At 54.4% G+C, this 26,816-nt stretch overlaps 6 protein-coding genes across 6 annotated transcripts; 2 read left to right on the top strand and 4 right to left on the bottom strand.

Moving 5' to 3' along the window:
- Window positions 1-94: 94 nt before the first annotated feature.
- On the bottom strand, window positions 95-2,046 carry J4E87_001626 (uncharacterized protein; the record flags this gene model as incomplete). The annotated part of the gene is made up of 2 exons (XM_049373268.1): window positions 95-1,068; window positions 1,671-2,046. The coding sequence occupies 2 exons, from the start codon at window positions 2,044-2,046 to the stop codon at window positions 95-97; spliced, it is 1,350 nt and encodes a 449-aa protein (XP_049236638.1).
- A 5,788-nt stretch (window positions 2,047-7,834) lies between these two features.
- Window positions 7,835-9,223, top strand: J4E87_001625 (uncharacterized protein; the record flags this gene model as incomplete). Its single annotated transcript, XM_049373267.1, has 1 exon — window positions 7,835-9,223. The coding sequence occupies one exon, from the start codon at window positions 7,835-7,837 to the stop codon at window positions 9,221-9,223; it is 1,389 nt and encodes a 462-aa protein (XP_049236637.1).
- Window positions 9,224-14,936: 5,713 nt separating this feature from the next.
- Window positions 14,937-19,361, bottom strand: J4E87_001624 (uncharacterized protein; the record flags this gene model as incomplete). The annotated part of the gene is made up of 1 exon (XM_049373266.1): window positions 14,937-19,361. One exon carries the CDS (start codon window positions 19,359-19,361, stop codon window positions 14,937-14,939), a length of 4,425 nt encoding a protein of 1,474 aa, XP_049236636.1.
- A 573-nt stretch (window positions 19,362-19,934) lies between these two features.
- J4E87_001623 (uncharacterized protein) lies at window positions 19,935-21,815 on the top strand (the record flags this gene model as incomplete). The annotated part of the gene is made up of 1 exon (XM_049373265.1): window positions 19,935-21,815. One exon carries the CDS (start codon window positions 19,935-19,937, stop codon window positions 21,813-21,815), a length of 1,881 nt encoding a protein of 626 aa, XP_049236635.1.
- Window positions 21,816-22,689: 874 nt separating this feature from the next.
- J4E87_001622 (uncharacterized protein) lies at window positions 22,690-23,526 on the bottom strand (the record flags this gene model as incomplete). Its single annotated transcript, XM_049373264.1, has 2 exons — window positions 22,690-23,282; window positions 23,337-23,526. The coding sequence occupies 2 exons, from the start codon at window positions 23,524-23,526 to the stop codon at window positions 22,690-22,692; spliced, it is 783 nt and encodes a 260-aa protein (XP_049236634.1).
- An 803-nt stretch (window positions 23,527-24,329) lies between these two features.
- J4E87_001621 (uncharacterized protein) lies at window positions 24,330-26,544 on the bottom strand (the record flags this gene model as incomplete). Its single annotated transcript, XM_049373263.1, has 2 exons — window positions 24,330-25,045; window positions 25,761-26,544. 2 exons carry the CDS (start codon window positions 26,542-26,544, stop codon window positions 24,330-24,332), a joined length of 1,500 nt encoding a protein of 499 aa, XP_049236633.1.
- Window positions 26,545-26,816: the final 272 nt, after the last annotated feature.

Genomic DNA, 26,816 nt, shown 5'->3' with positions numbered 1-26,816 from the left:
CTAAATACCTCCTAGACCGACTCAGCACTTCACCACGCACTTGCCAGCATGTTTGTAGTCCTCAACCCACTCCCCACAAAACCATAACATTCCATCATATTCCACATATCCACCCCCCATCCGACCACCCAGCCTGATACACAGGATTCTCGGTCTTATAATACACAGTCTTGACCGGCTGCTGTTGAGATGCATACCTTCCTTTGGCCTTTGCGCTCTCCTCTCTGCTCTTCATTCTCCTATCCACCATCTGAAGAGTGCGGAGTTGTTGGTTGGACAGGCCGGTCAGACCTTTTGCTGTACGCGGGGTGGTAGTGAGGTTGCGGTGGGGATCGTTGCTGTTGTGATATGAGGATAGATGACCGGGCTGTGAATGCGTGGCAGGAGGTTGTTGGGAGGATGAGGATTCGGCGGCAGTAATGGCGGGTTTCGTATTTCGGTGTCTTAGACCGTGGCGCTGCGAAGGTGTGAGAGTTGGGTTGGCAGCTCTTGATGACGTCTCATCTGCGCTATTGCTACACCGGGGATTAATGGCCAATCCAGATGGTAGATGCGTCTCGGCCTGCATCTTGTAATTCCAATCCTCGCTACCTTCCTCCTTCACCTCCTCATCCCAGAAATCCATCAACTCAGCCATCTCAATCATACAGTGCCCTTTGTCTCGCATATGCGTCTGCACAGCATCCACACTTCCCTTTTCTTGTCCACAGTAGAGGCACTCGTGGTATTTGTAAACCAGAACGGCCAAATACGAGAGAAAAGACTCTAGCGAGTAGAGTTGCGAAGGCGTGGGTACGAAGAGGCTGTGCTGTGTCGACATGTGGTCTAGATTTGTGGTCGGAGTGGGAGAGGAAGAGGGGCAGAAGAGACATCTTGTTGATGACAGAGTCTTGGGATGGTCGTCTTGTATATCTTCTGTCCGTGGGTTGGAATTGGTAGTGCGTCCGCTAATGTTGCGCGCAACAGCTGTCTGAGGTTTCCGTATGAGAGCATCGTCGTTCTTTCTCTGTCGGGGCGTGACCTCCTCGCTCTTGCCTTCTAGCATTCCAAAGTCTTGCTCGGATAAAGCTGGCAGTTCAGAAATGCGCCTTTTGAGATTGTGGATGCTGTCACAGAACGTCAGTCTAATAAGTTTGGCGGCTACATGCTCAGTATCATCTTACTGCCAGGGTTGATGCATGTGTGCACGCTGTAGCGCACTGCTTGTGAAAGAAAGAGAACATGTGTTGCAAGGAAACGCTGTCCGCGATTCCGATGTCATCTCAGAGGTTGTCTGTGTAGTTGTTTGTTGTGAGGGTTGCGTGGAGAAGAGGTAGGCGGCTCTGGGCTGAGAAGGTAGGAAAGTACCTCTCGTATGAAGGCGCGAATGCGATCGGCTTTTCTCTGGCCAATTGACGTATCCAGGCATTCAAATCTTATATAGGTAAATCAATTCACACTTACTGGCCCGGGGAGTACTGGCGACCACCAAGTCACGTGCCAAGCTATCCTCGGCGCAGCCACCTCAAGCCACAATGAGTCATTTGCACTCACTCCCACGCATACTCACTCAACAGTATCCTGTCTTCCTGTTAGCTAATCAAACATCACTGTGAGCAGAATAGATCCTGAGAGTACGTTTTCAAATCCATTTTTTGATTGTCAATCATGATACCCATGCTCCCGCCAACTTTGCTTCTTCTTGTTACTCCTCCGTTCCTCCTTGAGCTTCTTCGTCAGCCCCAGCCCGTCAAGTTTGGAGAGTACCTTTTCCACCAGCTTAGTAACACTACTCCTCCTCTTTACTTGTTTAGCCGGTAGAGCAGTGATCCCTTGATCTTCAACGTGCGGCTCGCCTTCTTGGCTATACTCATACTCATCAACGTCAAAGTGGTCGGATATGGGTGAAAATAATTGTTCAGCACTGCGGTGCGCGTAGAATGACTGGCCATCGGTCTCGTATCTGATTTTGGTGTCGTTGTCATAGCCTTTGACGTAGCCTGGGCGAGACGCACCGCTGATTTGTGAGACGCGAGAGGGAAAGTAGGTTGCAACCCCATTTACCATATTGATACACTTGTGTTGTTCGTAGATTGGTGTTTTTGACGATGAGGGGGCTGGGGTCGTAGGGACTTTCTTAGATGTCCGGACATGCAGGTCGAGGCGGCGGCGGGGTGAAGGCTGGTCATCGGAAATGACAGAGTCGTGGCGCGAAGAATTATGAGAAGAAAGTGATTCCGACGACGTGCGATCACTTTCCTCTGATGTCCGAATGTGAGAGTGAAGACGTGTTTGTCTGTCGGTGGGTAGCGATGGCAGTGGCTTCTGCTCATGTGCCATCATAATTGGATCCATGTTCGGGACACCGCGTCGGATAGACAAAGGCAGAGGCTGTGCTGATGACCTATTCAGTGCCGCGAGGTCCTGCTCCTCCTGTGACTTCCTTCGGTAGTGAACGATCGGTTTCATATTACCATCCCAATCGACGATCATAGTGCCCTGACTAGCTGGCCGGTTGTCCTGAGCAGGTGCGATAAGGGATTGCCATGTTGCCGCATGGTCATCGATCATTTGCGTTAATTCCGTTGCAGCTCCATAACGAGAGCGAACTCTGGCATGGTGCGTGGGTCGGTATTGGGAGCCTTCGCTGTGATTGCGAATGTGACGGGAAATGTTGCGTGGTTGAGGTGACTGCTGAAGAGTGCAGCCTGTGTCATGGCGGTCGGCGCCATGAGCAAAACCGTAGAACGACATAGCGTTGAGCGGCCGTGATTGTTGTGTTGAGTTGGTGGAAGGTGTCTACTTTAGTCTTTGTTTCGATATGTTCGAAACTGAGTCTTTGACGTTGTTAAAGTAGTAGAGCAGTGTAGTTACTGTGAGTTGTTGTTCCTGTGTGTGGTACGTTAGAATCGTATGGATGTTTATGGGAGGCAAGTTGTATAGACTGAGGGAGGCGCCATGGTATGTGCACAGTGCGATACGAACATCGCGTATAGTGAATTCATGTGCTCGATAGTGACGGGCTGTGGACGAGTGATGCTACCACATCGATGATCGTTCGTCCATTGTGAAAGTCAATAATTGATGATGAATGGACGGGCGGTCGAGGTTTTGAGATGAGATTAGTGTGAAGCGAATCTAACGCATCGTCATTAGCAAATTAAATACAATCCCGCTGGCATGCCAATACCCCACGTTTCGACGTTGGTGGCCAACTTATTTCGAGCAACCCAGGTATACTATGAGTGCAATCTCTTCCGTCTACCCACGTTCTCTTACGTCTCGAGATGCATATGAACAGAAATGACGCAACAGATTGCTATGGAACATGTCAGACACAGGAAGGAAAATGGTATAGACCAAAAGCACAAACTCCGTGGCGAACGATGAAGGGGAAGAGTGAGAAAGCACAGCGCATGAACCCCGGGTATTACCAAGCTCCGAAGACCCTCATGATGGATGAAGATGGCCTGAGAGTACCGAGAAAAGACAGATGAAACATCTAGTTCTTGTCCTTGCTGGATAGCTTGTCCTTGATCTTGCCGAAGAAAGAGCGGCGCTTCTTCTTCTTATCGTCAGCACCGGAAGCGATGCTCTGGCTGCCTGGAGTGCCCTTGGGAGAGACGTCTGAGTCTTTCCTGAGGTTCTTGGCGGGGCTCTCTGGGGCCAGCTGTGCGGCTGGGGCAGAGCTAGTGGCCTCGGTCTTGGTTGTCTCTACGCCGGTGGTGACAGTCGGCTGGGTCTGCTCGGTGGTAGTTGGCTCCTGCTTGTTGAATGCGACTTCGGTAGTAGAGTCGATGGGCTTGGAGGTTGGCGGCTGAGCAGGCTCCGATGCGGGCGCGTTGAGTGCGTTGGGCTCGCTGGAAGACTTGAGTGGCTTAGTGTCGACAAGGGCCTCATCGGAGAGACCGGCAGCATTTTGGCTTCCTACAACAGCAGCACTAGGAGCTGGCTCGCCGGTAGCCTCAGTTGACTTCACTTCTTGAAGAAGTTCAGTCTCCATAGCCCGCTTCTCGCTGACAGCCTCAGCATTGGTAGCGGCCTCGGGACTGACGTGTGCCTCCTTCTGGCTCTCGGCGACGACATCCGGAACATCACGAGCAACGGACTCGTTGACTGATTCCCTGGTAGTGCCGGCTACGACAGCAGCAGTTGCACTGGCAACAGCGGTCGCAGCAACCGCAGCTCCCGCGGCAGTCGCAGCAGCAGGTGTGGTCTCAGCAGGTGCGGTCTCGGTGGTTGCAGCAGTCAGTACCGGAGCAGGCTCACCAGATTCTTCAGATCTTGGGAGCTTGTCCAGTAGCTCAGACTCGACAGCCGACTTCTCTGCTACGGCCTCGCTGTTGGCAGCGGCTTCGGGGCTAGCGTGTGCCTCATGTTGGCTGTCAGCGACAACCTCGGGTACGTCGCTGGAGACGGTCTCAGAAGTAGCAGCAGGAGCAGTAGTGGCTGTGGCAGCGGAAACGGCGGGGGCTGGCTCGCCGGCCTCGTTGGTCTTGGGGACCTCGCGCAACAGCTCAGACTCCATGGCAGTCTTCTCTGCGACAACCTCGGGGCTGGATGCTGCTTCAGGACTTGCGTGTGCCTCCTTTTGGCTCTCAGAGACGACGGCTGGGATGGCAATGGCGGGAGCCGGAAGACCAGTCTCGTTGGTCTTGGGTACCTCGCTAAGAAGTTCCTGTTCCATGGCGGACTTCTCAGCAACAGCCTCAGGGCTGGCTGCGGCCTCGGGCTCCGCATGTGCTGTGTTCTGGCTCTCGGCAACAATGGACGGAACCTCATCGGCAGTGGAGGTGCTGGGCTCGTTCATGCCAGTAGCCTCAGCAGCCTTCTCCTTGGCAGAGTAGACAGCCGCAGTGAAGAGACCCGCACCAGCAGTCGCGCCAGCGGCAGCAGTGGCGGCGGCAGCTTTAGCAGTGTCGCTCAAACCAGCGTCTCCGCTAGCTGCGGGCGCCTCAGAGACGGTCTCCTTCAGCTCTTGCTCCATCTCCTTCTTGTCCATGACAGCCTCTGGGTTGGCAGATGCCTCGGGGTCGACATGAGCCTCCTGCTGGCTTTCGGTGACAGTTTCGGGGACACCGCGAGGCTCTAGGGGAACTTGGGCGGCGAGATCGGCGGTTGTGCTGTGAGGAGCAGAGGATTGGATCGTAACGCCGGTGTCTTCCTCGACCTTGGCATCAGCGCCCATAGGGAGGCTCGATTCTGGGATCATGTTGCCCATGACTGGTGGGATACCGAACATGCCACCCTTGGCGTCGCGCTCAGCCTGGGGAGTGAAGGCGAGGGGAGGGAGAGCATCAGACTTCTCGTAGGAAGAGGGGTCTGTCTTGACTGTGCTGTCGACGGTGTTGGAGGTCAAGGTACTGGCATCGGGCACCTTCTCGCCAGGCGCAAGGTGGATGGGGTTGCCAGCGCCAGCAGTAGCGGGGATGGGCGCAATACCGAAAGCAGAAGCCTCTTGCTCGGGTTCCTTGTCATGCTTGACAGTCGAGTCTACGGTGTTGTCTGTGAGAGTGCTCGCTTCGGGAACGGGCTCGCCAGGCGCAAGCTTGATGGGGTTGCCGAGGCCAGAGGTAGCGGGAATGGGCGCGACGTTGAAGGTTTGTGGTTCGCTGCCAGGTGTCTCTGCGTACGGTGTCTCGGGGAAGGCGCCGGGTACAGGAGAGTTGGACTTGGCGTCCTTCTCACTCTCCTTGGGCACAGCGCCGGCTAGCGCAGCGGTTGTGGACTCGGGCGCGGCAGAGGACATGGTGTTGACGGGCTCCTCGTCGACGATGTCTTCGGGCAGGAGGACGTTGTTGATGATGCCGTGGCCGTCGTCTTCCTTGCGCGCGCTGTCGTTGGTACACCAGTTGCCGTTTACGACGAACTGTGGTAGAGTGTTAGCAGAGTCTGCGCGAACGGGGAAGCCGACGGTATGCGACGGGGCAGGTGCGCACCTTGTACTGGGTGTGGGTTTTGGGCAGCTCGACCGTCTTCTTGAAGATGCCATCCTCGTTGTCGAGCTTGACCGTCTTCCTCCAGTCATCGAAGGTGCCAGTCACGTAGACCTCATTGGCCGAGTGTTCCCTGTGCGCGTGTAAGCAGTTGGGCACGGAAGGTGCCTAAGCGGGCGTGAGGCAGGCGCGAACGTACCAGGTGAAAGTATATTTGCCCATATCAGCGCAGCGATGGACGTGGATCAGGGATTGCAGAGTTGGGAGGAGGGAGTAAGACCTGTCTTGGGCGCAGGGAGGAGAGGTGTGGAGGTGGTTGGTAAGTCAGGATCAGGAGCTGCGTCGGGTGGAGCGAGCTAGTTTGCGGCTTGAGTGCGCGCTCGGACGGTTTGGGGAAGATGGAGCTTGCGACTGTTTTCGCGCGACAAACAGCAGCGATTTCAATGCAGACACAAACACAGAGTCAGGAGCGCGACGGATATGCCTTGTAGATGCGGAATTGGCGAGGCTGGCGGTCTGGTCGCGACAAGGCGCTGAGTCTGCAAGATTAGAGACGGCGCCGCCAGCTGCAGGAAAGCTTGGCGGGATGCCGTTCATCGCGCGAGCCCTGGAACACGCGGGACCGACGGCGAGCATGTGCAATGACGAAACCTCCATGGCGTCGTGCTCAATTGCTGCGACTCTTCATAATTCTCAGGCCGCCGTGCACAGTCAAATTGTGCTGCGCATGCAATTCGTATCCAGCCGCTTCATCTCGCAGGCTGAGCGACACGACGGCCCCTCCAGTTTTGCGCCGCGTGCCTGTGCGCCTCCCATGGCCGGCTTTGTGCGTCATCGCCATGTCCTGGACCTGTCGGAATATCTGGGCGGATTCCGGGGTTGCACGTGAGCTGCTACCTACCTACAGTAACCTATGCTGGGTACCACTCGATGATTTTGTCGTCGACTTATCTCAAATACCGTCTGGAACGCCTCTTGATCAGAGTTTTCGTGTCTTTCCTGCACCACGTCTCAACATGTTGATGGATTCACCGCATCGGTGCCCATGTTGAATGTGTGGCTCACCGCCAATTGCAAGGTTGCGCCTCCCATGCCGTGCTCGTCTGAGCGACTGAATCCTATTGCACAAGCTGCGAAGTAGACGGCATTTGATATAGAGTTGCTGTTGTAAAGAACCTGCCCGAATGCTGTCTACCCACACGGTCTTGCAGTTTGTAGTGCGGTGTCTGATGGGCACCATGGATGCGCGACTGGATGACGTGAGAGTCAATGCGACACCACAACACCATCCTGAATCTCGCTAGGCGACAAGAACTCGACAATGTGATTTAAGGCAATCAAAGCTCGGAGCCGCGCCTGTCGACACAATGTCTCAGCTTGATAGTTCACGACTCAAGTGTGGGATATGTTAGTGCAAGCTCCAGTCTGCGCAGGCCAGCGGGAGCTAAAGCACGGCTTGAGCAGCTATGACAGCTATCGCAGCTGTCTTGCCCAGGTGCTACAGGAGCTCTATGGGTGTGGGAGTCACACCAATTGCGGCGGCGAGAGCGGGCAGCCGTCGCGTAAATGTCACCGTGGGAGCTGGGAGCCTACAGCGTGCGAGGGATTCTAGAGGCCTTCTGGAAGATAATAAGCCCCAGGAAAGCTTGCCTCGATCCTTACCAGTGACTGCCCTGCCCGCCATCCCACACCCGTAATCGCTCCTCCCGCACACGCCCCCTCTCCTGCGCATCCTCACCGCGCTCCTGCTGCTGCCAGTCCCCTACGGTGCAGCCTGCCATTGCGTCCCCCATTCACGCATTCTCTCTCGCGCTGTCGCTACGTTCTCGCGGGCCCTCGCAGCACAACTGCCTCCATCCCTGCACGTCTCGCGACCGACGTCAAAGAGCTGCGCTTGACCCCTCACCACCACCGCCCTCATGTCCCTCCCTCCCGACTACTCCAACGAGATCGCCACGCTCGACCGCGAAATCCTCTCGCACAAGCCCCACGACATCCTCCAGTTCTGCGCAAACTTCTTTAACCGCCGTCTCGAGTCGCAGCGCACCGAATACCTGCTGTCGCAACAGCACTCCAGTCCCCAGGGCCGTGCCGAGAACTCGTTCCCCGGCAACAACCCCTTCAGCACCTCGCCCAGCGCCGGCAGCGGCTTCACCAAATCCACCATGCAGCGTCTCGAAGAGGAGGAGGAGAACGACACCATGACGTCGCCCACGGCCTCGACCTTTGGAGCTATCGACTTCAACCGGTCCCGCTCCACCAACAACAACGACGCGGGTGCGAGCGCATTCGGCGACTTTGGCGGCTTTGGCGGCTCCTCCAAGAACAACATCACCCAGATGCCGCCTCTGTCGGGCGAGGGCCAGAACTTCCCCAGCAACTACAACACCAACAGGCGCACCTCCGTCTCCGCCGAGTCGCTCAACCCCGCCTCCAGCGCCGCCGACAACTTCACCCCGCCCTTCCACCAGAAGACGCAGGACCAGCTTTCGCGCCTCAAGTCCGCCGTCTCCGGCAACTTCCTCTTTTCACATCTCGACGACGACCAGTCGGCAATGGTCCTCGGCGCGCTGCACGAAAAGCCCATACCCACAAAAGGCATAAAGGTCATCTCACAAGGCGACGTCGGAGACTACTTCTACGTCGTCGAGAAGGGCGCTTTTGATATCTACGTCAACAAGTCAGGCAAGGTCGAGGCTGGCATGGATGGCGTTGGCGACAAAGTAGGCTCCGTCGGACCAGGTGGTTCATTTGGTGAGCTAGCGCTCATGTACAACGCCCCGCGTGCTGCAACAGTCACCTCGACAGAGTCATCTACACTCTGGGCACTGGATCGCATCACCTTCCGCCGTATCCTCATGGACAGTGCTTTCCAGCGCCGCCGCATGTACGAAGGATTCCTGGAAGAGGTTCCCCTGCTGTCTACCCTGACTCCCTACGAGCGCTCCAAGATCGCCGACGCTCTCGAAACCAAGAAATACCCCCCTGGCACAACCATCATTCAGGAAGGCGATGTCGGCGAGTCCTTCTTCCTGCTTGAGTCTGGCGAGGCCCAGGTCTTCAAGCGCGGCGTAGACAGCGCCGTCAACCAATACCAGAAGGGCGACTACTTCGGTGAGCTAGCCTTGCTCAACGATGCTCCTCGCGCTGCCTCAGTCGTCAGCAAGACCGAGGTCAAGGTCGCAACACTCGGAAAGAACGGCTTCCAGCGACTACTTGGGCCCGTTGAGGGCATCATGAGACGGAACGATCCCAGCAAGGCTGCTTTCGAAGGCGATCATGTGGATCCGCTGTCCAAGACTTCATAAGCGTGTTCTTGCAGGATTAGAAATACAGAATGCTCCACTCACACGGGAGGTGGGTGGCACTGTTATACACAGACGGAAGACCAGGGCGTGGACAATTGCGGCCGGGTGTGGTCCTGTCACTCTTCGGCGTTCTCGCATGTATTCCTACGCTTCCTACTGTCACTAAACTTCGCTTAATGCCATGGAAGATGATACAGCTTCCCCTCAGATCAGGAACGAGCTCTGGTATGAGCTGCTCTGTTACCTATACTCCACTGCGTACGATACTCATGCTTTAGACTTACACTTTCATGCTTTCCTTGGGCGACTATCAACATGTGACGTAATGTATAAGTTGCCAGGAAACAACCGCGATGACTTCCGCAACCCTCCAAGTCTGCGCTGCGTAAATGCTCTCATGTGCTCCTGCCCTCGCTCGCTCTGATGATGTGACATAATCACGGTGCCCCGTGCGTTGCCAACGGCGCTACCAGGTATTCCGGGATGCAGGTGCGCTCTTCCCCTCCAACACCACACCCAATGGTCTGAGAGCGCTCTCACAATTCTAACACCACAGGAACGCGAGCTCTGATCGAAACAACAGGAAAATGTTATTCAGCAAGAATAGCCATTCTCCTCTGCCAAGTGCTTCTGCTCCACACCGCCTACTGATCGTCATGCAGTCATCGTGGCGTTCGCCTCTGGGGACATGGGTGTTCAATGCGAGATAGCGTATGTGGATGAAGACTCGCAGGTACGTCCATGATTGTACCTGAGAAAGACTGTCGAACTGCTGCTCACGATATCTAACGGAGCTTCAGACGATCAAGGGCGGGTTACTCATAGCTTGCAGCTGTGCACGCAATGAACACTAACGAAGCGTCATTCAGCTCTCCATATACTTCATCGCGATTACTACGCCGTTGGTAATACTAGCAAGAACGTAGCACATCTCCACAAGACGTTTCGTGCCGTTAACGACTCGCCCTAACTACCTACCGAGGCATTGCTGCTTACAGCTCTCATGTATCAACAAAGCAAAAGAGCGACGGCAACCCCGAGCAAACGCGGGCGAATGCAATTCTCGTGAATGGAAACTCGCGCTTCACATCAACTGAAGAAGAAGTGATCGACTATATCTACTTTTCTGGGCAGCAAATCGTCATGTGCGCTTCCTCACAGCCCCGTTCCTCAAGACTTCGCGATTTCCGATGCAGTGTGCAGCATGCAGCATCTTGCATGCAAGATCGCAATGTTCAGAGCGTTGCTTTTGAACGATACGGGCACGGCAGACGCGCCTAGTTGATAGTGTAGCAGCGGATACCTACCCCTGCATACACTATGACGCATTCGACGGACCAATGTCTCTGCGAATCTCAGTCTGAGCTTACAATTACAACGGGCTGATGCAACTGGACAGGCGGTCTCAAAATCTCAAAGCGATCCAATGACCGGAAGCTGTGCATTTCTCATCGTGTGCACCTGCAGCTTATATGCAGCGACCGGGATGAATGGACACTAAGACTAAACTGGGAAAATGGGTTTATTATCTACAAGCATGCCAACGCCGTTCACGCACAACTTGGCCGTATCTTCGTGGTTCAAATCGCGCGTGTCGGAGTGTGCGGGCGTAAGGAAATCGGTCTGGCTGCTCCAAACTAGCATGAAATACCCATGTGAGTATCTGGAGACCTATTGGAGTCTCCCTCACGGGTCTCACTTCATTGCAGTACGCCTCGGTAGAAACTCTTGGCATCATCAAGAGATGTTGTAGCGGTCTGTATGCCGTAGCAGGCATGTCCACGTTCCCGGCGCTCGGTCGTTGATGATGGTGCTGCACGCATCAGCCACACACTACGTTGAGGCTACTCCTTCCCTCCCGCAACGTTCTGCGGGCCAGGGAGCTTGTGGCGCACATCGGCTTTCGTACGGGACGATGGGCGGTGACCGCATTCGCTAGGAAAAGCGACTATGCTCCACTGCCTGGCATCGATTCGGTATGTACTGTGGCAGGGTAGTCATACCGGCGTGCGCGACGTACAGTTGATCAAGATCACACTGCAAAGAGAATGTCCACGTTGTACGCTGCGAGATCCACTTTTGATCCTCGATGCTGGCCTATTTTGGTTTGGGTATGGTTCATGAAACATGGACCTCCATCCACAGTTGTATGGGAACAGCCGAGATCAGTTCGGCACTGGTGTCTCTTTGGTGTGTCCCAGTGTGGCTATGGCATGTGGCTTCAAGGTAGGTTAGCACTGATCTGAAGCATCGCATACGGTACCTGGATCTTACGTTATCTGTCGACTGCGTACACATCCCTCTACTTATGACCTAAGATCGTTCGCGATACATAATGTCTCAAGCAGCATCAACTCGATTCTTTCCACAGCTCTCGAACCGCCTACAACTTCGCACCGCACTTTCGACATGGCCTCATCCAGCGATCAAAAGGCATCTAAGAGACGCGTCGGACGCCAACGCCAACCACCCCTTGCACCTGGACCTCCATTCCAGTTTGTCGTCGCCAGCCACCCGGATGATTTCAAGGAGGTGGAGATCATGAGAAAAGTGCGGTCGCACGTCATGTATACACACCGCGAAACCTTGTCACCTACGGACACAGCTGGCAGTCGAGAAGGCAGTAGCACACCAAATGTCACGACACGCACACCTAGCCCAGCGACAGCCAGTAGGAGCAGCATGTCACAAACAAGTGCTTTACAGGCAGCCACTTCCTCAAGACATCATGGCAGTGGGTGGGAACAAGATGCGCACGGCATTCAAATACCATCACCATCTACCCACCCCGTGCGAGTGCTTGCCGCTCGGATACATTCCGCAATCACCGAGGCATCCCCTCATGGTCAGGCCCGAGCCTTCGATGAGGTTCCTGGGTACCCTTTCCCCGGGGGTAACGCTCCGCGGCATGAGCTGTTGGAAGATTTGAAGCGTGAATGGATTAGCACTACCACTTTCTACTGTTACGGTTTGTCTCTTTCTTTCTCTACATCGAACACTCACTGATGGCAGCAGACCAAGCGTGGATGCAATACGTTTGCGGCAATCATCTTTCGTTCCTTAGCCACGTACACGCGACACTGGTCTATCAAGATCTCGACGACGGCCTACTATACGACAGTGATCTTACTGTATATGCGAGGACCAGGATGCTGGGGCTGTTTCATGGCCGACTGGACACTGATGATACCACCATCCTCAGCATACTCCATATGCTTATCAGCGAGATCGGTAGCCCTGAAAAGGATGCATTTGGAGTACATCAGGATGGCTTGGTGACCTGTGTAAGGAGTCGACGAGACGGGCTAGGCCCAAACATTGCGACGTTCATGACCTTGTAAGTTGTACTTGCTCAGTCTTTGCTATCCACTAATTTGGATAAGGGTCATGCTCACTTGTGCCATCTGTCGCGGGCAGAACGAGTCGGTAGAGCTCACACCGCGATCATCTTCTGAAGCGTGGGTCGGTCACAACAGTCCGATCTCGCCGCTGTTAATCTCCCAGGAGCACATACCCCCTCTTTACCGCAACGGCTCAACAACTACCAACGACATCATCCGAAAGATGCAGAGGTGTACCTACATCTTCCTAGCAAGATGGACGCACAAAGGTGACCCTCATATGATATCAAGCGGCCAGATAGCGACATGCGACGCAGAACTACAAGACATATATTCCGATCTGCTTCTACTGCCCTCTGCAGAATACGACACACAGCCTGACTGGATCTACGAGAGCTGTCGTATTGCTGCTTTGATCTACTGTAGATCGGTAGTTCATGGTGCAACACTTGCGGATTCGGCAAATATCATGCACGCAAGCATATCTGGCTCTAGCTCCGAAAGCGTTACTCTCCTTGCAGCCCTGCATTCTGCTCTCGCCAAATCAGAGGTCCAAACTTGCTGGGGATTCGACCTTTCTGGCGCTTTCCTCTGGGTAGCTCTCGTAGGCGCAGCGGCGTCATGGTTCGCACCGCACTCCTCTTCAGATGAGGCATTACAGGCTTCAGCCTGGATGAGGAAGTGCTTTGCGCTATATGCAGTCAGAGCGGCAGTCTCGGTTCCTTTTGACTGTGCTGACGCCACGATACAAGCCTTGCGCACGATGCTGCAGGTCCGGCGGTTTATAACTGTCAAGATGGGGCCGGCCCTCCCTCAATGAGGTCATCGCGCATCTCCATACTTGTTGTGGGTACTTGTATCCTCACTTTCCCGATTCTCGTCATCTGTATAACAGTCGTTTCATTCACGTCACTTGTTCCATTGGTCGAAGTCGGATGGCTGCTACAGCCACGGAAGGACCTCGCAGTCAGTTTCATCTTTTGTCATCTCTACGCCTACGCCGGTACGTACGACTAGGGTCATACATGCAATTTTCCTTGTCAACTTTTCGGTTCTGTATTAGCGATTTCATGTTAGTCTGTCTGCAGAGCACGATGCTCTGAATCAAATTCCATGCTGGTCATGCAAGAACATTCGCCCTTTGGCTACTGTCATCTGTCCCCATGCAATTCATTCCAACACCATAGTGGACTAATCGGGATACGCGCAAGTCGTCTCCCCGGCCGAAGCACGTTGGAACGGTTGGGCAACAGCCGAGCAGCGCCCTGCAGCCCATAAGGCTGAATCGCCAGTATCTCACCGTTCGTACATTATAACCGAAGGAACCAACCGAGGAGCAGCGCGGCAAAGGGACGAATGTATCAGGCAACTCGTGACGACCAAGGCCACAGCACAGTCCACTTACGGTCAGATTCTAGGCCCTGGACACCTTAAACAATCCTTCCTCCGTCCCATGAACCAGTCACGCAGCCTTCCGCACCCCCACCGTCAGCAAGTGCTACACCGCAGCGAACATCTCCACAACGGCCGACCGACCGAGTGAACTATTCACTAGCCACACCACAGCCACAAGTAATCGCGAATGCAGTAACGCGCGGCACGGTCTCACCCCACCTCCCATCTTACACCGTATGTTGGGCCAACGGACCGAAAGCTCGCGCAAAAAAAATACGCCATGGGGATACCGATGATTACCATCCTTGCCACGCTCCCTCCTGCCATGCAATATAGGGCTGAGCAGGGAACCCGATCCTTCTGCCTAGCGAACCAAAGTTTGGAACTTTGTGGCGACCTGCGCTTGCTGCGTCCTGCGGGCTGCGGGTGAAGATATGCAGCCTTGTGGGGCAGGGCTGCGCGCAGGGTAGGTGTGAGGGGTTGTGGCGGGGGTTTACGCCGCTCAGTATGCTGGCCACACGTTAAGTGTATGCTGCGTGGCTGCGTTTTGTTGGGGGGTGGGCTTACTGTGACATGATGGAGATAACGGTGGATGGAGAGGGGACGCGTTTTGTGTCGGACGGCGCCGACGGTGTAGGACAGTGTGTGGACCGAGGTTCTCATTCATTTTCTTAGGTGGGCTTAGGGGATTGCGGGACTAGTTTTGAGTGCCGTGCAGGCTTGTATACAGGGTATGTACGATCGGAAATTGTATGCGAGAATATGGAAAGTAGAGTTGTGTGTGTTATGACCTGGGCATGTCTTGGGTCAGTGATCTCTGCGCCACTTGTTTAGATGTACTTGTAAATGGATTTGTGAATTGGACCTGCACGCTATGCATATAACCTCACTTTCGCTCAAGAAATCAAGCCATGTGTGCGCCCATCCCATGCATATATACACCTCCGCCATTGACTTCCTTTCCCCTATCCGCCCTCTCACAGCGCATCCCACCCCTCCTCAAACAGCGTCTTCTTAACCTTGAGTTCCTCCGCACCAAGATACAGCGGCCTAACAACCTGCATGCTACCCGTCCCCAACTTAACACTCTGCCCCATGATAATACACTCACTAACACCATCAATCGTATCCGTCTTGCCCCTCGCCGCCGCCTCAAACAGATGATCCGGCGTCTTCTCAAACGACGCAAGCTGCAACACACTGTCCCTTGTCTTCTGCAGTCCAAAACGCGTGATACCAAAGACCTCGCCCTTGAACGTCATGACATCGGCTAGAAGCTGCATGTGACGCGGATCAATGTCCATGTTGCCCATGACATCTCCGATTTCGCGGACGATGGTTGCGCGGGCGGCTTCGATGCCGAGGACGGTTTTGACTTCCATGACGTGGTTGGATTTTGTGTTGTAGGGTTCTATTCCGGGGGTTGTCATGCAGTCGCGGAGGCCGTAGCCTTCTACGAGGAGTTGGCATTCGTACTGGCCTTGGGCGTTGGGGCTGCTTTCTTTCTTGATGATGGCGCGCGTGCAGTCGGGGTAGCCTTTTATGACGACGTCGGGGATTAGGGCTTTGACTTGTTGGACGCGCTCGAAGAATTCTTTGTGGTTGCGCGAGGTTTTTGTGGGGCGCTTTTTCGCGGCGTAGGGGTCGGGGACTTCGACGCGGATTATGGAGGAGGAGATGCGGACGTTGGCGCCGGCTTTGCCCCATTTGAGCGGCTTGTGGGCGTTGATTGCTGCGGCTATTTCTTGGGGTGAGACATCGACGAAGAGTTGGTTGATGGTGTCCCAGTCGATGCGCATAGCGATGTAGGCGCCATTAGGGTGCCAGACATCTTCGACGTAGGAGATGACGTCGCGCAAATAGGTCTTCTCCACACGCGCTTTTACGATTCGCGCAGCGGATTCGGAGACCTTGTTGGACAGCTCGCAAGCGATGACGGGAGTGGAGATGGCGGACGAGGCGTTGATGATTTCCTTGATACGGGGTACACCCTGGGTAATGGACATACCAGCGACACCAGCAAAATGGAAAGTCTTCAGTGTCATTTGGGTTCCGGGCTCACCAATAGACTGAGCACCAATAGCTCCAACAGCGTGACCGGGCTGTACTCGTGATCGATGGTACTTGGTGAGACAAAGCGTTATGAAGGCCTCGAGCGCGCTGTGTGAGATCTTCGCAATTCCATCAGCGAGGCCGTACTTTTCAGCATCGGCTGCGGACTGCTTCCTGTCCTTCTTGCGATCGGGTTGCACTACTCCCAGGTAGGCAAGAGTTGTTTCGAGCTTCTGTGCCTTCTTGAAGATGTAGTCTTGCACGGTGTCAAGGAAGTCACGTAAAGACTCTTTTTGGTCGATGCCACCATCGGTCCTGTCGCGATACTCCAGCGGCGTTACGCCATCGAGCTTGAACCTAGGATATTTGTTTCGTTCGGTATTTAGCTTTGCTTCTGTGTACTCCTTAACCTCCTGTGGCGTCAGGCCCGCCTCTGAGTTGTCCCACGTCGACGTTACGGCATGCGAGAACGTCCTGTCGAAGTGCACGGGTTTTGCCTTGCCCTCCATGTCTACAGGGTCAAGGTTGTCGTCTCCGTACTGGAATTGAACTACAGTTCCGGAAGAGTTCCGAACAGTGTCGTCGTATTGTGCAGAGAGATCTTCGAGTGATTTCATCAGTCGTCTACTCATGTAACCAGTCTCGGCGGTCTTGACAGCTGTGTCGACCAAACCTTCACGACCACTCATAGCGTGGAAGATGAACTCAGAAGGTGTCAAACCCGAGAAGAAACTGTTACTGACGAAACCTTTCGATGCAGGCTGACGAGCGGCTTTGGGGAAGTGAGGTAATGTTCGGTGGTGGAATCCATCTGCGACACGAGCACCACCAATCATTTGTTGTCCGACGGAAGCAACCATTTGAGAGACGTTAATGTTGGAACCCTTGGAACCGCACTTGGCCATGAGCAAGGGCGAGTTCCATCTGCTGAGCTCTTCGAAACAGATGTCACCAGCCGCTTGACGTACACCAGACAAGATACCACCAATCCTGTTCTCCATAGTCTGCTCTTCGTCGCAACCGGGGTCGCGCTGCAGTTTGCCCTCCTTAAAGTCCTTGATCAACTTGTCGCACTTGGCGTAAGCCTCTTCGACGAGATCTTGCTTCTTCTTGTTCAACTTCTCTCCGGGGGTAACGTCGCTGATGCCGAGAGAGAAGCCGTTGTTAGAGAGCCAACGTGCAGACAGCTTGGATAATCTGTTCATGCCCTGCACGGCGTGATCGGGGCCGAAATCTCGCATCATGACGTAGAACACCGAGTCTTTCTTACCGTCACCAACTGTCGCCTTGTCCATCACACCACACATGACCTCAGAGTTGCGAATGACAAGATACGCGTCGTTCTCATTCAGATCGGGAGCTTGATCGGGGGTATTCTTGAACTGTTTGCATGCCGCTTCGAGGTTGATCAACACCCTGCAGCCCTTGTAGGGCTTCATCAGCAGGTTGAAGACCTGCTTTCCGGTCCAAAGCGCCTGTGGCTTCCATACAACCGGTGGTGGGATGTCGATAGGGTGCTTTTTTCCTGTGTCTGGATCGAAGGCCCCTTCGCCGTTGAACATGTAGTTTACAATCTGACAGAAGGTTCGTCGGTCGTAAAAGTTGTTCTTATTGCTGAGGAGATATGCTGCAGTAATGAAATCCTGGATAGCCGCAATAATAGGTGTTCCGTTCTTGGGTGTTGCAAGGTTGTATTTGACACCCATGAGCTCAGTAGCCTCGGTTCGCGCTTCTTCGGTTTGTGGAACGTGCAGGTTCATCTCGTCACCGTCGAAATCAGCGTTGTAAGGGTTGCAGACACACTCGTTCAGACGGAAGGTCCTCCAAGGGCGGATTTTGGCGCGATGACTCAAGATACTGAGCTTGTGTAGGGAGGGCTGCCGATTGAACAGAACAATATCTCCGTCTTCAATGTGTCGCTCAACGATGTCGCCAATTCTGAGTCGCTTCGAAGTGGCTTCCAACTTCTCGCCCGTGGTATCGAATCGCGAGAGACCAATAAGTGACGTCTTGTTGGGCTCCTTGTTTGGTCCCTGATCGCTGATGATGTAGTTGGCGCCGGGATACTTGTTCGATCCATTCTTCACCAATCTCCTCAGCTTGTCAATGTTGTATCGTGTGGCCTTTTCGGGGTATGTGAGGTTCTTCGCGATGCGCTGCGGGACAGCGACTTCGTCGATGCTCAGATTCGGGTCGGGACCAATGACAGTACGACCAGAAAAGTCGACACGCTTTCCGGAAAGATTCTGACGGAATCGGCCACCCTTTCCCTTCAAGCGCTGGGAGAAGCCGCGCATGGTTTTCTGGAGACCCTGTTGTTTCAGACCAGGCGCGTCGCTGTTGATGTACATGGCGATCTGCAGCTGCAGAAAGTCCCACTGCTCCATCAGGATCTGGAGAGGAAAGCCTCGCGCGAGCCCAGCGCGTATTATGCTGCTGATTTGACATATGTCTCCGATCTTGTTGGTCACGTCGTCCTCGGTCGCGCCGCCTTCCTGCATCACGGACGGGCGGAGCGCGACTGGTGGTACGGGCATGTACTCCCAGATCAGCATCTCCGGTCGCGCATCCTCGGGTATCATGGCCAGCAACTCGCAGTCCTCCGGTGATATCTTCTTGAACAAGTTGAGCGCCCTCAGCGGATGCATGTCGTCCACAGCCTTCTTCAGGTGCTTGTCTAGATCGGGGTTCGCGGATTTGGCGGTATCGAAGGACTGATCGAACTCGACTTTGCCGGCGGGTGGCTTCTTTGTCTTCGCGGTGGATCGGTTGAAGGCATCGTATCGGTTGTGGATGATCTTGAGCGGGTGGCCGGGTACCTTGCGGACAGTACCCTGCAGGGCGTTGCAGTACGGGCACGTCTTCTTCTTCCTGCAGTCGTCGAGAATCTTCTTGGTGACTGCGCCCTTGCGCAAAGTGTCCATGTCGGGCCGGCGCATACTGCGCAGGTATCTCCGTCGCTCGACCTCATCCAGCAGCACGCGCGAACAGTCTTTGCAGATGCAGTTGAGCACCTCGATAATGTGCTTCAGGTACCCCACGTGGAATGCCGGCAACGCAAGCTTGATGTGACCGAAGTGGCCGTTGCACCTGTCGAGGCCTTCGCCACAGGTTCCGCACTTTCCCTGCTTGCTCGAGATGCCCATGTGCGTGTCCATGGGCCCGTTGGCCGTGAGCGAGCGCGTGCCATCGGCGGCGGGCTGGAGGTCGTAGACATTGCGGTCCGAGACTTCGAGGACGGCCTGGTTCACGATGTCCTGGTTGGAGTAGATGCCGAACTGGATGTGCTTGATGCGCGCGGGGATGCGGTCCACGACCTGCTGCTTGGCCGAGCTGCGCGGCGCCTCCATAGTGGCGGGGGGTGAGTGTGCGAGGTCGCTGAGGTGAGTTGATGCTACCGGGAGTCGTCGCAGTGGTCGTCGTCTCGCATAGTCGTCGCGTCGTGAGTCATTATCCGGGTGACAACAGAGTGCAGCAGCAACTTTCTTGTCGCGCCGCTGCAGATTTCAGGGTGGGGAACATTCCCGGGAGCGCTAAGCCACTCTAATGCGCTAATGCGGGCTGATAAGCTGATAGTACCCCGGAAGGCAGTCGTGACCAGGAGCATCACCGCCTGGTGGCTGCCTCACCATTGACCGTCTCCCTGCCCCGCCCATAGTGACGGCGAGGTTTACAATAAATTCGCGTGAATTACTCGCTTTACCCTTCTTCCCACTCCTTCCACGCCAGCAGCACCTTTATCTACACGTTACTGGTTGCTCCTGCCTCCTGGCCCACGGTACTACCTACACAGCGTCCCCGCTCAACCTCACCCCGCTCAACTGCTCCGCCTCCCAACCAAGGCTGTATTCGCGTCACTCTCTGGCGAGACGCCCTTCTCTCTCCTCATGAGTTCAAGTAGGCTTCTCAGCGCACCATCGTCCATGTTCTTTTCCCGTCTCACTGACACCCCAGTCTTCCGTATCGTCCTCCGGGACGCAAAGCGGTACGACACGTACGAGACCCGTGAGTTCGACCTGCCGCTCAACAGCGAGTTCCCCATCGGTCGAGCGTCCAGCAACGCAGCCAAGCGAGAGCTCATGGCCGCACCTCATAACGCCTTCATCGACAGCCCCGTGATCTCACGACAGCACGCTGTCCTGTCCGCCAACGCCAACAGCGGCGTTCCGGAAGTCTACATCACCGACAAGGGCTCGATGCACGGTACCATGCTGAACGGCCAGAGGCTGTCTGCCAACACACCCACGAAGCTGAATGATGGCGATGTCCTGCAATTCGGCACTGACGTTAACCGTAATGAGGGTACGTCCTCGCGTAGGCCCTCCAAACCTCCTCTTGCCCTAGCTTCTGAGCTGACACCAACCCACATAGAGTTCTTCGTAGCCCGCACCTACACTTTCGAGTCGCAGCTATCACGCCCCTTCTCTCTCGGCTTCACCGTCCCTGATGCCGAAAGCGACGAAGAGGAAGTCGCCGAGCGTCGAGGCAGCCAGATTGATCCTTTCGTCATCGACGACGACTCCGACGCAGCTGATGACCACTCGGAGGCCGACGACCAAGAAGAGGTTACCATGATCATGGATCAGGTCCTGCACCCCAACGAGCATGACCACACTCTCAGTGTTGGTCAGGACGACTACCCAACTTCCGCAATGCGCACCACTCTTCCCAACGAGGACTACAACCCAGAGAGCTTTGCGTCCCGCCGTGACGACTCCCTCGAGCCTGCCAGTCCAAACCCTTCTAGCGATGAAGAAGACGTGGCCGCTCTTGGTTCTGATTCGGACAGCGAGGCTGGCAGCATCGATAGCTCCGAGATGCTGTCTGACTCCGAGCCAGAGATTCAGGATTCAGAAGACGAGGAAATGGAAGAGGTTGAACACAAGAAGCCCACCACATCCTCATCCAACAAAGAGAACGAGGCGTCCATCCACAGCCAAGTACCCCAGACTGTTCACTCCTTCCCGCGCGATACAACGACGCTTTCGCTCTCGGACGTATACATGCCACAAGACATAGCCAACACACAGCCGTCGCTACCACGCTTGTACATGTTCGGTATGCAGGGCTCTGACGGTAACTCCATGTCGAACAGTAACGTCTATGGAGATAACGCGCCTCCACCTCTGCCGCCACGTCCCTCGGCGTCTAGGGCAGCACCATGGTGCGATTCAAACTATCGCTCCTTCAGGGAAGTGGCCGATCTTCAGGAATGGTACTCCGAGGGCGTTCCGCCAAACTACTTGGGCACCAACTTTGGCGATCGACCGTCCCTGTTTAGTCCGGCTCCTCTTGCCCCAATGGCAGAGGCGAATGAGGCTCGTGCTCCCGTGCCCCAATTCACTCCTTATCCTAGCCAACCCATGCAAGCGAGCCGTCTGCAGACACCACCACCATATTTTGTACCCGACTTCGAGACCTCCCCGCCGGTGCAGCCAGGTCGCCGTACCAAGGTCTCTATCGAGGAGATCGTTGAGGAGCAGCCGCCTACGCCTGAATCTGTGAAAGACTTGAAGCGCAAGGCAGATGTGCTTGAGGCAGACGAGCCAGAAGCCGTTCTCGACGGAGCATCCAAGGCCGCCGCTGGTGACGAGCATGCAACCTCAAACTCGGTCGCTGCTGTTCCAGTGGATGATGCTGCTGCAATTCAGACGGCTGCCATTATTGCCCAGCGTCCCAAGAAGACTCCCCGCTCAGTTCTTAGCAAGGTTCTCAACAAGGCTGCCTATCCCTTGCTCGGTGCTACCGGTGCCGTAGTCTCCTTTGCTCTTCTTTCCACCCTCCCGGATGCCTTCTTTGTGTAGGCTACGATGGACCTGATGGCAGCAGTCCATCATTCTTCTTTTCCGGTGTTCAGGGTAAGGCAAGGTGTACATGGCGGGGCGATTCTGGGATCATGATATCGGTGGGAGCATCTACGGATAACGGCAATCAGTGCTAACGGCGTTTCGAGAGACGTCAGAAGAGTCGGGTCCTGGGTCATTGGTGGTATGTGCTTCGGGATCCACTGGCGTTGTGTGTTTTTTTCCTCATGTCACGCCATGGTGCATGACCATATTACCTTTGGTTTGATAACGAGTTATGTGCAAGAATCTCCCCACTAGATGCTACTGCGTGTGTTGTTCAAGTGATGCGAAATGACAGATTGGGGTTTACGCGAAGCTTGAAATTCTTCGGGACGCTAAACCTCAAGCGGCTCGCGTTGAGGAGCTCCACTCCCACGTGGATGACCAAGACGTCACGTCTTCATCTCTGTCAGACCGAATCACGGTAGAGTATGGGTACCTGTACCAGATCTTAGGTTGTTGTTATTGTTGTTGTGTATTTGGTGTAAACAACGTCTTTCGCAAACCCTCTTTCCTAGCTACCAACCGCGACGCTCCGCTCGATCCTCACGCTTCTGAAGACGTCTGGTGGACTGTCACTGTCTTCTTGATAGCATTCCAATCCTGCGTCTCCCTATCCAAAACAGCCGCCTCGCTCCCCTGGGTACTACCCTGGTCTTGACCCGACCTCATCCCCGTGACCTTCGTTCTGATCTTTGTCGAGACCGACGTCCAAAGCGGTTTCAGAATTGGTAAACAAGCACACAAGACCGCAGTACAGACATGGATGCTGGTCCAAAGTTCTGTGGCATGATAGAAAACTGGTCAACGTCAGCGGAAACGACTCTCAGTATCAAAGCAAGAGAACCTTGGAAGACCCACTCTCATTCGGATCCTCTTTCCGCCTCGTATAAAACTCAACAATCCTTACCACATTCGTAACCACAACAAACCCACCCAACGCAAAAACACCCACAAGCTCGACCTTCGCCCGCCTTGCCATCTGCAGCCCGAACGCCGTTCTTATCGGCACAAGCAAGATAGCCAAATCATTCGCCGCGTCGAGCGCCAGAAAAGCCTGGAATACTTGCTGCCATTTTCCACTCCATTTGCCGCGCTCAGCGGCCACTTTGACGGCCTCAGACGGGTTGTGGGAGCTGATGACGAAGGAGCGGCAGACGAATATCATGGCGGCGACGGCGGTGGCCCACCAGAGCGAGGTGAAGATTATTAGGTAGAGTGAGGCGCGCTGGTGGAAGGTGCAGGTGCGGAAGATGCGCCGGTAGAAGAGGAGGATGGAGAGTTTGCAGGTGAATTGAGACCATATGCCCAGGAGGAAGGCGGTGAGCATGGCCTTTCGGTATTGAATTAGCTGCGGGGAGGCAGCGGTCAAGTGCATGTCTAGGACTTCAGTTTTGGTGTAGGGTCCGAAGTTGGTGAAGCTCTCTGTCGTGAAAGAGTTAGTTCAGGGTCGGCGCTGCTGCGGTGGTGATGGTGTACCGTGTAGGGCGACGATAATGGCGGCCCAGTAGACGATGAGGGTCCATAGGATGAGATAGTCGTCTCTCCTAAGACCTTGTTTGGTCGATCGTTTGGCGTATATGCGTGTGCTGACTGTGAGGCCGGCGATGAGGCAGCAGATGAAGTGAGCGACGGCTATTTGGCCGTGGTAGTAGCTGAGGCCGAGCATTGTGGTGGAGGAGGGGCTGTAAATGAGCGATTGTCGCGATGTCGAGTTCAAGGAATTTTCTGAGGCTTAAGGAAGGCGCGGTGTTAGTTGGAGGGATGCTGATTTGCGGCCGAGACGAAGGAGCGCATGTCCAAGATCAAAGACTGAGGCGGTATATACGAAGGCGTTAGGATCAGCCCCGAGGGGAAAATAGCAGACAAACGGATGCGATCGTTGTCGAGATTTGGGGCCAAGCTCGGTATCCAAATTGGGGGAGAAGACGGATATAGGGCGACCGCGCGATTGTCGGTGGTCACACTGTGTCACCCAAAAGACATGTTCCGTTTGCTAGCGATCTCCGTTTTACAGACTATTCCAAATGGGTCATGTTTACCCTCTCTCTTTCACTTGTCATTTCGTTTTGGTGAACTCGACCGATGCGCCAGACCAGTTGAGCGGAACTATGATGATTTTTGAATGATGATTCAAACAGTATGGGGCCAAACCTAGAGTTACGTTCCCACTCTTAGGCCTTATGATGTCTTGTGTTAGATCTACATCTTTTTTACCTTTTTTTTTGATATCCCTAGTATGCCTAACACAACTGTTTAGCTATAGGATTAGCTTGTTCCCTAGAGATTTTGTAATGAAGATTGTTCCGCTACTTGATAGATAGCTGTCCTCGTGCTCTTCGCTAAAAGACCTGGGACTAACAGCCTTTCCCGTACTGAACTGTGCTCAAAAACAACAAAAGTATTGCGTCCCCCATGCTCACTTCATCTTGACCATCTCGATCCTCACACCCTCTGCCCATCTCGCGACGATCACCATCCTAGGGATATCGGTCCTCCCGTAACGGCCTCTATCGCGGTATCAACTAAAGGATCGAACTCCCCAACATCGAACGCCAACTGCTTCAGCGGACCCATCGCTTGTTCCATGAGGCTGATGTGTCTTCGAAGCAGTCCGATCATCTCCTGGGGCGCCCGTGCTTCTCTTTTGCGTTTCGTCAGCTCACTCTTTGACTTGCCAATCTCCCTGTAAAGAGGGAGAAGTTCTGCGATGAGTTTTCTCCTCCGCTCATGGTAGTCGCGTTCATCGCTGCTGTTATCAGAGTCGCTGCTTCCATGATCGCGCTCTCTCTGGTGTAGTTGATCTGTGTCTCCGTCTATCGGCGCGTCACTTGCTGCTGGTATCCTTTCGTGATCGAGATCGTTGGGGGGCGAATAAGGAGGGGGCGCCGGGTGACTCGAGAGTCTATCATGATCCGTGTCTGTATAGACGTCGTTCGTCTCCGCGGTGTACTGAGGTGTTACGTAGTTGTTCTGCCCCATAGTGGCAAGACAGCTTCGAGCAACATCCACCTGGGTCTCGGCTTCCTGGAGTCGCGCCCTGCATTTCTGGAGCTCAACTTGGCGCTCCTTGATTTTGTTTTCTCGCCGTTCGAGTTCGGCCCTGCGTTCCTCAACTATGGTCGCACAAGTCCTCGTGACGCCTTCCATCGCCTCGGTATGTTGCCGTTGCATCTCAAAGCCTTCCCCTGCACGTAGTCTTAGTGTTGGTCTTGTTTCGATTTCTCAGTGGTGTAGGCTTCGTACCTATAGTGTTGTCTGGCGACCCATCGTACATCCATGACGGATTGGATGGAGTCCTGCACATGATGCACGGAGATGTCTTGCCGGAGTTTTGTGAATGTTTTTCGAGTTTTTTTATGTGTTGGGTCGTTGTGCACGATAAGAATGATGTTGGTGTATCGTGGGAATGTCGTGGAATCAGAACGAGGAGGACGTGGATTTGTTGTTGTAAAAGCTAAGGTGCTAACTACTAAGGAAGGAGAGCCTATGTACCCGTGAGGTAATCACGTGACACAGCGCGTCGACCTACCTAGGTAGGTACAGCATGCCCACGAACCAATCATAACTTACAAATCATGCAAATTACCAATATTATAGGTCAACGAGAGCGCGAATATTGCGACTACCGATATTTGATCGGCAAAACTTCTTTACGAACAGAGCCGTGTTGAGGTGCACTATATGCACGCGATATCATTTGCTCAGCCACGGTTCAAAGATGCCCGGGCAAGAACGCCGCACTATTCGCCCGCGCCCAACTTCCATCGTGCGCTACAACCACCTCTACCTCTACAGGGCTTCCACCTTCCTCACGAACAGTCCCTTGCTTCAAGAGCCTTGCTATTGTTTCCACGGTAGCCGCTGCAGCATCAGTGTCAGCGTGCACACTTCTCAAACCACCTTTGCCGTCGTCATAGAGCGCGATACGCTTCTCGCCGCTCAAGATGCGTGGGTCATGGCAACAGTCGCCACCAAGATATGCCCATTTCTTTGGTCCTGTTCGAGCGAGAAGGTTGATATGTCCGAACAAGTGACCTGGTGCATCGATGATGAATAATGATCCGTCGCCATAGAAGTCTATGGAGGCGGGAAACCCCGCCAAAGGCTTCCACTCAAGTTCTTCTAACTGGTTCTTGAACGCGCGTAGAGCTTCTGCCTTACGAACAGGTGGTAGCTCACTCGTTCGGTCGGCAGGCAACTCATCAGGGTTGAATATCTCGGCTGGATAGAGTGGTCCACCACCGTTCGCAAGAAGATGCATAGTGCCACTTCCGACCACAAATCGCGCGTTTGTGAAATCGCTGGATGTACCCACATGGTCCCAGTGAACATGGCTCAGCATCACCACGTCCACATCTTTTGGGTCAAGTCCACCTTTTCGCAGGCTCTCAGCTGCATCCGGACTGACACTGGTAGGCTGGCGTTGCGCGATATGATGCTGTTGTGCTTCCCGGTAGCCAGAGAAGTCGCGTTTGAGACCGAGATCGAAGACGAGATTGGATGCACCGTGTCGAATTAGGAAAGAGAGAGATGGGACTGTCGCACGTTTTTCTGGGTCGGCATCTGTGACGAAGAGTCTCTCGGGAAGAGTAAGCTGGCCGGCTTCGAGGGCTGAGATGGTCACGTAGGCTTGATCGTGAGCCGGTGCTGGAAGAACAACGGTATCTTCTCTACTTGAAGCCATGGCGGATGGCAAGAGGCGAGAGATGGTAGCTGAGTATTTTCCGAAGAAGCCATTTTTGACGCCAAATATGACCTCGTTGTTGGAGAAAGCGTGGTTGGGGAAATCGTTGGCATGCATTCCGTCCTGGGGCCCCACCTTGTCAACTACCCCGCACGCGGGGTCAACTTCTTTGAGATATCGAGATCTGCTGAATCCGTCATTGTTAATAGAAGGTATATAGATTGAGACTCTGCCCAGGTGTAGTCGAATGGCAACTCCCCGCTCCATATCAA

This window comes from Alternaria ethzedia (assembly GCF_023757985.1).
Source record: "Alternaria ethzedia strain BMP 0044 chromosome Unknown scaffold_3, whole genome shotgun sequence".
In the NCBI taxonomy this organism is placed as follows: Eukaryota; Fungi; Ascomycota; class Dothideomycetes; order Pleosporales; family Pleosporaceae; genus Alternaria; species Alternaria ethzedia.
The sequence above is the reverse complement of the archived record's forward strand: the minus strand, read 5'-3'. Positions and strand labels throughout refer to the sequence as shown.